We start from the raw sequence: 11,990 nt of genomic DNA, 5'->3' as shown, positions 1-11,990 counted from the left end.
ACCTGCCCGCACATCAGCCGAGCACAACGGAGCTGTGCGAGTTCACCTGTCCCCAGTGCTGTCACCACCCTGGGCCATCGATGCCGTGACACATGAACCACGCATCACGACCAAGGGTGCCTGTCTACTTGCTTGGGTAGGGCAAGAGGCGGCCAGGCGGGGTCAGGCTGGGCCTCCTCTACTCCCGCTGCGCTCAGCAGCGCAGCGGCGACCTCGCCACGATATCCCCGAAGAGCCCGCGACCCCCAGGGCACCAAGCCCCCCCTCCTCGTTAGCCCGGGAGCCGCCGGACTGCGAGCGACCGCCCAGCTCCACCGCCATGGCGCCGCCGCGGGGAGAGGGCAGGGCAGCGTCACGCTATGGCGTCACACGAGCGGGCTGGCGCCCTCCCTCCCTTCGTCCCTTCCCGATGAGCTCCCCGCTCCCCCCTCCCCCTCCGCGGCGTCACCCCGGCGCGTTTGCCCGCCCTCCGCCCGTGACGTCGGCGCGTCCCGCTGTCCCGGCGGCGGGGCCGCAGGAGGAGGAGGAGGAGGAAAAGGAAGAGGAGGAGGCGGCGGCAGGTGACGGCAGCAGCGGGCTGAGCGGTACGAGCCGGCCACTTCGGCGGGTGAGTACGCGGGTGAGCCCTTGGCTTGGCGGATCAGGGTTAGGCCGTCACCAGCGGTGGCTCCAGCAGCGCCTCTCTTCCGCGGCTGCCACTACCCCCACTCCCTCTCTCCTTCCCTCCTCCTCTGCCGGCGGGGAGCGGCGGGACGGGTGCCAGGGCCGCGCTGGGGTGGGGTGGGCACCCTGAACAAAAGCGGCGCGGTGCGAGTCGGCCCGCTCGCTGGGGAGCTCTGCCCGTTATTGTTTTGGCGGAGGGGGCTGGAGGGGGGGGGGGGGGGGGTGCGGCAGGCGGCATCACCCGCCCCTTCTCCCCGCCCGCCGGGTCATGTGACGGGCGCCGTGGCCGCGGCGTCTCTGGGCGCTGCCGGCCGCCCCTGCTGCCCCGCCGCGGAGGGGGCCCCGTCCTCGCCCCGCCGCGCTTCGGAAAACGGGACTGGCGGACTGGGAGCGGCACCGGGACCGGGTTTCGCTGCGCTCGGCCCGCGCCCCTCCGCTGCCGGCGGAGGAGGAGGAGGGACTGCCGGTGTTTCCTGTAGGCCCCCGCTGGGTCTGCTCTGCCGGGCCGGGGCCCTTCTGCTGCTGGGGTTTGCCCGTGAGGAACGAGGTGCGCGCTGCGTGCCGGGTCGGGGCCCGGATTTTCCCGGTGTCGTTGTGTTGCGTTGGGGAGTAAAATAGGTCAGCGGCGTTAGCGGTAGCGTCGTCACGCGTGGCAGAGTCTCCGGGGCACAGGAGCGCTGCGCTCTGTCCTCGGAGCGATGTGCAGCTCTTCGGGATCGCTCCGTGCTGCGCGGTGTCACTCGGCTCTCAAAATGTCATCGGTGTGGCTGGCGCTGGCTTACTCCGGTCAGTGTGCTGTGAGCTCCGTGAAGCTGGTACGGACAGTCATGGAGAGCTCCGGGCAAAGCGTGTAACAAGTAGTAACCGGTGTCTCTGAATGAAGAAGTGCTTTTGTTCCTTTGTGCCGGACGGAATCGGCTCAAGCGTTTGGGTTGCGTCCCTCCCGAGTGTTAAAATGGGACGTGAAAAGGGGTCCGGCGTTTGGTGCAATGCATAGTGCCGCCGCTGAAAAAATTATTACAAAATATTTAGTGAATACGATTTTTTTTTTTCCATATGAGCAAGATAATCAGAACGGGGAAATAGTTAAAACCAACTAAAAGTGTGGGGATTTAAATCTTGCAATAACTTGTATACTAACTATGAAATGCCTGGGGTTTTGTTACTGGTGCTGTAGTGTGCAAGTAGGCATTGAATAATTACCAGGAGGAGTAGGAAGCAGAGCTTCAAAACGTTTTGCTTTTGACAGATTTGTGATGCTGTCCTTCTGCTTTCTTTGCTACTGCCTCTGGACGGTGGGCTTCTTAAAAACAGTTCCTAAAGCATCTCTAAAAATGCGCTACCAAAAATTACAATTGATTAGTAGTATTGAAGACACCTTGAAATCTGAATATTGATTTGTCCATTTAGAGTAAATCTTAAATATTGACAGTTTGCAAGAACTTGCTTTGTAGTCCTTTGCGGTTAATACTGTGGTTTCTTTCCCAGTGAATCAAAGTACCAATTGTTTAAATTGCTATAATGCAGATTCTGTACTGAGTGAAAGAAACATTTCTGTTCTTGTTTCCTTCAAAATATACTGCATCAATTTGGGTCTAATTGAATGGTCATTTATTTAGAGCTGGAACTGCAGTATTGTTAAAGGCTATTGAATAGTAGATTCCTGGAACTGGTGGGGGAAAAGTCTTGTCGTTGACATCGATTTTTTTTTTTTTTTCTGTGCAAGTTAATCAAGTCTATAAATATGAAGAGACATTCCTTTTCTGTGTCTGAAGCATTGATAAGTTCAGATGAATCAGTTTCTGCTTCGTTTTCCACACAATATCATTTTGAGTGAGGCACTGACATTTTGCTCTGTTAAATACATTGAAATAGGATCTATACTCAAAACTGAAATATAGTGCTCCAATTGTAGCATAGGAGAACAACCTCAGTTTGAATAAATAGGTAGCAGTTCAGTACTGTTATGCTTGACTATTCTGCACTTGACTAGTCTTATGTGATTCAATTCCAAATTTACATATAAGGGTTAGGTTTTTTTAATTAATGTGTAATATCAATAAGGAATCACAGGCAGCATGATGTCTCAGCATAATCGGCAATCCTGAAGATATTCTAAGTTGAAGAAGGAGATACAGAAAAGTAGGTAGGAACAGAAAACAGCCTGGTTATTTATCTGTTGTGTTTTCCAGTGCCCAGGGACAGTCTAAAAAAATAATTGTTAGGCTCAGTACCTTGAGCCAATACTATAATTGACAGTTTCAGACAGGAGGATGATTTTTCTGTTTAAAAAAAAAAACCAACATGGCCACCTTCCTTCTTCACATAGCATTTGGCTTATGATGTCTTGTTAGGGAAGGGCAGAATTCTGAGTGGTTTTTTAAATTTTGGTTTTTTTCTCCTCCTGCCCATCCAATAATCTAGTTAAGAGTTAAGGAACTTGATTTAAAAAAAAAAAAAAAATTAATTACAGAACAGCATTTGTTGTTTTGTAGCAGTGCTGTAGCTGCCGAGTTTTCAACCTGTGAGGGGGAGGAAATGATGAATTTGTGATAGCTATTTTTGAGTAGGCTGTACAGAGTTGCAGAATTTGTCAGATCATCTGTGGTTTGAGGGAGGACTCAAATAATAGTCTTTGGGTTGTTTGCTTAGAAGCTGGTGTTAGCTGACTTTACCAATGGTTTATACGTGCTTGTTTTTAAAAGTCTAAGCTTTTACTTACAGAGAAGATAATTCTTAAGACTGCAGGTAACACTTAATCTACATTTAGGACCTGGCTTCCTAAATATGTATGCTTCTGATATTATTTTTTTCATTCCCAAAGAAACGGCTAAGTAGAAAAAATTGTGTTGGGTCTCATCATTTACTAGGAATCCAATGGGCACAGTTGACTGAACTGACAAGAAGTGGTTTACTTCCATCTTAGTCTAATAAAAGCTTGTCGTATTTCTTAAGGATAATGGGAAATAATTTTGGGGAAATACATCTGGTTGGAAGTCCACCACTTCAAAATCTTAAAGTTGAATGGAAGAAGTGGATGTCACTTGTCCCAGTGAGCATCCTGAGAGACTTTCAAGGAGACAAAGAGAACAGTTAGGTGCTGGTTGAACCTCGGTTTGGGAGAGGGTGCTACCCCATTTAAATTCTTGGTCCTGATGAGTGAGATTGCCCTTCATCTGTTGCATCTTGAATGAAAGTTTCAAAATCAGTCTGTGATAGGATGCATGAATTTATTTAGTGTGCACAAGGAATTGATACTTGCAGGTTTCTGCAGATAGTTTAACTCCTCATACTACTTGATTTTCTAGCACAGAAAATTAATTGCTAAGTCTAGAACACAGCTCTTACCCACTTGAATTTAAAGGAGGCATCTTCATGCAGGAGAGGGGGTGTGTGTGTGTGTGTATAAAACCACAAGTGTCTTTTATCCTGTTGACACTAAAAATTACAGGGCTTATTAAAAAAATAACAATATCGTGAAATGTAGGGGTTACCTGAAGTCAGCTTGTGAACTATTTCTTTATAAGCCCTGTGCAGTAATTAGGAAGTTGCTTTACCATAATCCTATACTTATGCTCTAATTGGGTTGTTCTAGGTACAATTACATACCTTGAATATGTGTGTTCATTTTTATTTCCTAAGAACTTTACTCCTAAGAATCCTGCCAGATGTGACCCAACCTTTTTCTTCTATCTCCACATAACATTTGGTTTTATGATCTACTTCCTCAAATAGTGGATTGCCAGAGGTGGTAGATAAAAGGCTTCAAGTTATACCTACAGAGTAACAGAAAGGCTGCTCCTAAGGTGGACAGAACACCACACACAGCATCGAGCTTGTTGCAACTGTATCTTTGATCATAGCAAACATAGTATCTCGTCTGAAAGGATTAGTAGAGCCAATATTTTAATGCGATTGCAGCTCTTTGTTTGGGTTTGATGTGTGAAGAGAGGTGAAGCTGCTAGAATGATGTGGGAAGAACCTTCTCCCTTTTAAAAAGGTGTGGATAGGCTTGTTAGTTTTTGCATTTTTCCTCAGGAGACCTTTCTAAAAATAACTGCACAGAATGCTGCATGGAGCTCAGCTATAAAGAAAATAACACAGATGAGTTAATGAATCTTACACTGAAGTCATCTGAACATTTCACTTTGATGTTATTAGTGATAAATGTTCAATCATTAGTTAAAGGATTATAGCTAAGAATGCTATAATATTTAGTCTTCCATGTTCTTTCAGAGGCTTAAAAACTCCTTGGCTTTGCTTGACTCTGTATGTGTCAGATGTGCACTCTATACTGGAATTGTTCTTTCCTTGAAGTCTAAAATGTGATGTCTTCAGATCTGTTTCAAATCATTCTCATATGCAACATTTTGCACCAAGTGAAAATTGTAGTGCAAAATGCTCAAGAATCATCTTAAAAGCTACAGCTCAGAGAGGGGACTTTATTATAGTGAAAATGTAATTGTCTTTTGGAATACTTCAGAAAAAGATAATTTTCTTAAGTCAGATGTAGAGGTAATCAACATCAAAACTGTGCATGAGAATGGATTATTGAAATAAACACCCTAAGTCTGATATTGTAATTGAATGTATCCCACACCAGGTGAATGAAAGGGTAATGATCTCTTCAACAGGACAATGGCATTGTATTTTTCTTACTCATACCTCTGTACAACACTGTAATGGTGATAATATTTGCTTTTCATTAGTTTGCAGGGAAGCTGAAACACTGTAGTGTACCGTTGGGCAGGACGAGTAAGGAATGAGCCAGCCTTGGGAAAGAGGACCTGCCATCCTAGCTGGAAACATCTGAAGAGAGGACATTGTAGTCTTGTGGCATGCTTCAGTAGAAATTATTCTGAAAAAGTAAGCTTTTGTTTTGTTAATGGACTTACACATTTTTAGCTCTGCTTAGTTGCCATTAGAATTTTACTTGGAGTCTGAAATTACTCAGTTTTGAGATCATTTTGTGGGAATTTACTTTTTTTTGGAGTTCAAGAAAGCACAGGGTCTTTTCATATAGGTTTTATACATCACCTCTTTTATACTTTGTGTGTTGATGAAGGCACTTTTAAACTGTACACCCTAAGCTTACAACTTAAACGTATGTTTTAATATTTAAAAAAAACTGCCCACAAGAAGATAATAGAGAGAAAGGACTTAGCAAGATTATGGACTAGCTGCTTCTTCAGTTTAGAGTCTATTTATGCTAAATGCAGCGTTCAGATGCTCAGTGTTCCCTTATTTATACCTGAATTGAGGATCTGAATACTTCAAATAAAATTATTTTTGGAACTTGTCCTTGAATTTTACTCATGTTTAACCTCACTATTCAATGATGTAATTTTCCCTGTTGCCAGAAATTATTTAAGGGGACCCAGCCATCCAAAAAGCAGAGCTTTACCGTTTGATAACAGTTCTATTGTGAATCCTGTTTTAAATAAATTTTTATATAAACTATTGCTCCTAATTTCAGGAAAAATATTCTGTGATCAGTTTTGCTTAGTTCTTAATACCATGAAGTTGCATTGAAAGTGCTGCCATAGCTTTAACATAGTAAAGTATCAGCCCTAGATGGATTTCCTCCTTTCTGAAGGATTACCTCTTTGGTAAAAATCTACATGTGCATCCTCATACCAGTTTATAAACAAACTCTATGACCATGATTTGATACTTGAGGTAATAAAAATAAAAAAAAAGATTAATTAGGATCTTCCTTTAAAAATAAAAAGTGCACATCAGTTTAGCTGATCTGAACCTTCAAGTGCATAACTGTCCTGCATTCTGAGCACATGCAACTGCAGTTGTGCTTATCTGTTAAGAGTTCTATGTGTCTGGGTTGCAGTTGCTTAGAGATAAGGGTTTATTCCTCCAGCTGTATTAATTTTAAGCATAATATTTTCCTCTGAGTCATTAAAAATCACATAAGAATTTCAAGATAAGGGATTTATTCCCTTCTTGTCATGCCCTGCATTGTCTTGATCTAGTAAGGAGTGGAAGAACCTTCAAATTAAGAGGTGACCTACTGAGCACAGTTCAAATGTTAGCATTTTTGTCCTTTCAGTAGAGAGGTTAGACCTTTCACTCTGCTTTTAGTTTACTAGTAAGTTAGCCCATGGTGTCAGAATTTGATTTGTCAAAATCCATTCCATTTTTAATCCCAGCAGTCTCCCAAAATCTTAGTTATGGTACACGAATTGTATAGAAATTACTTGTCTACAGGTTGTTTTAATCTTTTCTCTAACTCTGAAAAGGATAACCTTATCAAGTGTATTCAGGAGAAAGCAGAGTTTTGTAAAACTGCAGTGTAGAAGTAAAAATCTCTGCTGCTGTGCCTTTTTGTACAGTAGTATCTCATTATGGGAGCACTTGAAAATTCAGATCCTTTAGCTCACCCGTGGTTAGTGCAAATTAATAGATGGATTTCTCTTTCAGCTCTTCTGTTTGAGATGCTGGTTGGGTAGTATTCATGGATGTTCATTATCAATAGCTTTTCTTGCCCCCTTTTTCTAATAAGTTTCTCATTATAAAACCCTAATTTTGTTGTAAAATTCCGTTGCCAAATATAAGCGTGAAAGTGTGAGGCTCCCAGGAAGCAACTTGTTTGCAACAGTGCTCATATGGATCTTGCAGGCAGATGTGTGCTGTACCATAAAAAAGACAGGTGGGTAGGTGATGCTGTGTCTGTATCTGGCATGCTGATGTAAGAACAAGTTTGTGGATTTTCCTTTAATCTTAGAGAAAGAAAGATAGGAAACAGAAACATAGATGGATAAAATTATGTGCTACTTCAGGAAAAAATATTTGAGCTGTAGGGCTTTTAAAAGAATTATTTGATAAAAAATGGATTAAAGAGGCACTGGTCTTTCAAGAGGAAATTACAGTGATAGAAGGGAACAGACATTATGCGGAAATGCATTTTTAAGTAAATAGCACTTAATACATTATTGTAAATATAAATACATGTTTGTTTTTATAAATACCAGCATGTATCCATAAGATGTTCAAAGCAGCTGAGGCTTTTACAGCAACACTAGTAATTTTCTCCTGAGGTTAACACATTTTTCTAGAAATGTGCATAACACTAGAACAGGCTGTCCAGGGAGGTTGTAGTATCCACATCCTTGTAGGTTTCAGGAAAACTTGGCTAGGTAAAGCCATGGCTGATCTGATCTCATATTGGTGGTGGTGCCCTGCAGCGTAAGAGACTAGACCAGAGGACCTCTTTTGGCCCACATGTCTGTGATAATTTTGTATGTACAATTCCTAGCTGCTTGTACAACAAAGACTAGTGTTGCTGAAAGGCTGTTTTTCTGAACATATCAGGCCTGTGCCTCAGAGGATTTAAGTGAAAAAAGACACCTTTTTTCAGCCCCGTAACCCAAAGCCAATTTTTCTCCCTCATTTGATACCTGGTGTTTAGTTTTGATTGATAATAAGTAGGAACATAAGAGGAAAATTGCTGTGAAAAATACTGTGAAAGATTGCCTTGGCAAAAATGCAGTTAAGAAGGCATTTGCATATTTAGCCTAGAATTTTTCAACTGCTGAAATCCTACACAGTGCCAAAGTGACATGGTTTTGCATTCCCTGCTCTCTCACAGTCAGTTACAGAAATTATCTTTAATGACAGAAATAAGATAGGGCCAGAAAAGATGGAGGCAACGACTTCACAAACCAATCAAGTCACGGTTGTGTGTCTTCTGTGATATACTGCTCCTTCTGTGGCACTGCAACAGCTTCTTTTTAGGATGCGTTCAGCCGTATTAAGGGGTTCAGTTGATTCTTAGGAAAAAATTTCCCAAGGTATCTTTTGAAAAAGCCACCTCAGTTTTCAAATAATTTCTGCAGCCCTGTGGTTGTTCTGGGCCCAATTTGGGGGATGGTATTTGGTGGTACATGGGGATTAAGAAACAGCTGGGTGCTGCTGTCAGGCATATTTTCTGCTGTGGAAACCGAGTCTCAGTAACAGTTCAGGCAGTCCATTAATGAAACGGATGTTCACCAGTACTGTGAACAGAGATTATTTTAGATTTAATGTTTGCAGCTAGATCACCTCTTGAGGAAAGAATCATAGCTTTAAATTTCCTGAGGAGCCTCCAAAGTAACTAGCTGGCTGGAGGTTCATTAATCAACACTTACTTGCAGGAAGAACAGAGGAAATTCCCAAATTTCTTTTCTAGCCTGGCATGATAATGTGCTGAAAATGAAACAGATAAATATTGGTGATTAGCAAAAGAAATTCTCCCCCAGTACTCAATCTAGTCTGTCAGCTCAGGAAGCAGAATGTTAACCTGTGAGTTTTTCTGAGTTGTGAGCTTCATAAACAATAGCTCTGTTTAAGGTAAGCACCTCATTTTGTGGACATTGAGGTCAAAGGGGAAGCAAGGTTCCAGTCTAGGCTGACACAGTAAACTGATGACAGTCTGTCTTTGATCCTCTGCAGGATGGCTGGCTGTGGTGAAGTAGATCATTCAATCAACATGCTTCCCACAAACAGGAAGACAAATGAGTCCTGTGCTAATGCAGCCCCTTCCCTGACAGTCCCCGAATGTGCTATCTGTCTGCAAACCTGTGTCCATCCAGTGAGTCTGCCTTGTAAACATGTTTTCTGCTATCTCTGCGTGAAGGGAGCTTCTTGGCTTGGGAAACGATGTGCACTGTGCCGGCAGGAGATCCCAGAGGATTTTCTTGACAAGCCAACGTTACTGTCACCAGAAGAACTTAAAGCAGCAAGCAGAGGCAATGGAGAATATGCTTGGTACTATGAAGGTAGAAATGGTTGGTGGCAGTATGATGAACGTACCAGCAGAGAGCTGGAAGATGCCTTTTCCAAAGGTAAAAAGAGCACTGAAATGCTAATTGCTGGGTTTTTATACGTAGCAGATCTTGAAAACATGGTTCAGTATAGGAGAAACGAGCATGGACGGCGCAGAAAAATAAAACGGGACATAATAGATATACCAAAGAAGGGAGTGGCTGGTCTGAGGTTGGACTGTGATGCTAGCACTGCCAACCTGGCAAGAGAAAGCTCTGCTGATGGTGCAGACAGCACACCGACTCCGGGCTCTGCAGCTGTGCAGCCTCTGGCATCCCTGCCTGCTCGGCCCCTGCCATCACTGGATGGTCAGCTGATGAGCCCTTCAACGCCATCACCAGATGATAGCAATTCTCTAGAGAACTCTTTTGCCCACTTAGAAATAAACGGAGACAGTATGGCTGAAAGGAGTCACAGGGGAGAAGGGGAAGAAGACCACGAATCATCATCTTCTGGTAGGGTGCCAGCCCCTGACACTTCTGTCGAGGAGACGGAATCGGATGCAAGCAGCGACAGCGAGGATGCGTCCGCCCACCTGCAGCAGCGCCCATCCTCTGTCCCGCAGAGACACTTGAATGCAAACGCAAGCCAGTCAGGAGCAGATAGACCAGTGGCTGGGGGTGGGGTGGTAAACACAAGTGTGAGATCTAGAAGGCCAGATGGACAGTGCACAGTCACTGAAGTTTAAAATCTAGAGCCATGAAATAAAAAAACTCGGTCCTATATCTGTAAATTTTCTGTCCACGTTGGCATTGCACTCAAACCTAGCAGTGTGTTTGGTGGGAGGGTGGGGGAAGGGGAGAAACAGATTTGGCCTGTTTAACTTAAGTCTCCTAACACGTCTCAGCTGGAAGACTCTAACTGTAGGAAACTGGGTTGTCCTGTTAATTGTTTGAAGGCTGCTTAGCAATACCCAGTTTTCTTGAAAATGTCTCGTGTTTTTATTTTGTAGCATTTTTCCCTTGGAGATACTCTATCCCCTTTTGGCCAATGTATATCTACTGTACAACTTGAATTGTCTTCATTATCTGACTGTTGCATTAAGTGTCTTACTACTTTCTGCATGGATTGATGTATGAAAAGAACATTAAAGCAACGTGGGAGGAGGCAAGATGTTGGGTGTGAGCAGAATGCTTAATTTAATGTGAGAAAATAGATGTGAGTTTGGAGTTAAAATGTGTTTTTACTAGACAAGAGCAATCATTTACCATCCTTTAATGGCAATGTAAAAATGCTATTAACTTTTGTTGCAAGTTCTTACCTATACATTCTTCATGACATTTTCACTGGCTTTGCCATCTAGTCTTTGTAGTTTTGTTTTTGAGGTCTTTCTTGATCTGTCTTGTTTTTTGTTACGGAATTTATAATTTAATAAAACTACATTTTATCAGTAACAATCTTAGATATGCCTCCAGTTTAATTGAATTTCACTGGAGGACATTTAAAGAAAACTATAATAAAAAAAGCTTCCTGTGTTTGCCAAAAGGGAGGACTGGCTCTGTGTGGTACCTTCAAGACTTTGCATCCCTGACTGGTTGAGTCAAACACAACATTAGGACTGTGTCTTTCTAATGAAACATCATGAGTTGCAGGCTTAACGCTCACTTCTCATCTGATTAACTAACTCACTGTTACAAAGAGATAAAGTATGACACAGATCCTAATTTCAACAGCAGAAATGGTGATATAAAGAACGTGTCTTATCCAGCTTAACCTTACAACAAAGAACACTGATGGGAAGGACTACATTGCTGTGTATACGATCATAGCAAAACTAGTGGCAGCACAGAAAAGGTAATTTTGTGGTGGTTTTAGAAATGCCTCTCCAAGATTGGCCCCTGTTCCTACAAATTGACTTCTTTGTATTGGAAGTCAGATCTTGAAATGCACAGCTTGTCTTTTCTGTCTAGGGTGGCTGTTCTGCATTTTTGTGGGTTTTGTTTTGTCTTATTTTTTTTACCTGAGAAACAGCATTAGCTGTTGATTCTGGACTCAATCTTCAATTACCTTTATTGTAAACACCAGTTCTTAATACACTTATCCCTGAATAGAAAGGGATGGTAGCTAATACATAAGTATTGCATATCTTCAGACAAATGTTGCTGTAGGCATACAGTCATTTGAAGGGAATTAAATTGGCTGATTTTAAAAAATGGTCCATTTAAACTTCTAAAATGTTCTTCTTGCTCTAATGATGGCTGACATGACTAATCTTGACCAAAGCTGTGCCAGCCCTCCACTTTGTTCCTTCTGCCCACAGAAGAAGCTCCAGCTGGCTTCAGTGGGTCAGTGGGTCAACTAGAAGTGGATGCTCTTGATCGTTTTTTTTACTGTCACCTAGTTTCACCAGGAAGTAAGCCAGTAGCATGGGCTGCAGAAGGAAAGAGGGATGGAATGTTTTTTTTTTTCCTATTTCTTAAGTTCCAGCTCTTCTTTCTCTGTTTTGAATTAGCATGAAGTGGCTCTAATCAAAGTCTGACTGCAAAAGCCTTCAGAACACTTCTGCTCTG

At 42.7% G+C, this 11,990-nt stretch overlaps 1 protein-coding gene across 4 annotated transcripts; it reads left to right on the top strand.

Moving 5' to 3' along the window:
• The first annotated feature begins 436 nt into the window (after positions 1-436).
• On the top strand, positions 437-10,969 carry RNF146 (ring finger protein 146). Of its 4 annotated transcripts, none has more exons than XM_071740994.1 (3): positions 450-607; positions 5,373-5,529; positions 9,109-10,969. In XM_071740994.1, the coding sequence occupies exon 3, from the start codon at positions 9,110-9,112 to the stop codon at positions 10,166-10,168; it is 1,059 nt and encodes a 352-aa protein (XP_071597095.1). In that variant the 5' UTR covers positions 450-607; positions 5,373-5,529; position 9,109; the 3' UTR covers positions 10,169-10,969. The 4 variants fall into 4 exon arrangements, with proteins under 4 accessions (XP_071597097.1, XP_071597095.1, XP_071597096.1 ...); XM_071740995.1 differs by lacking the exon at positions 450-607 and adding an exon at positions 932-1,210; XM_071740996.1 differs by lacking the exon at positions 5,373-5,529 and having other exon boundaries at positions 437-607.
• Positions 10,970-11,990: the final 1,021 nt, after the last annotated feature.

This window comes from Heliangelus exortis, chromosome 3 (genome assembly GCF_036169615.1).
Source record: "Heliangelus exortis chromosome 3, bHelExo1.hap1, whole genome shotgun sequence".
Lineage (NCBI taxonomy): Eukaryota > Metazoa > Chordata > Aves > Apodiformes > Trochilidae > Heliangelus > Heliangelus exortis.
Note: the sequence above shows the minus strand (reverse complement) of the source record. Positions and strands in the feature narration are given on the sequence as shown.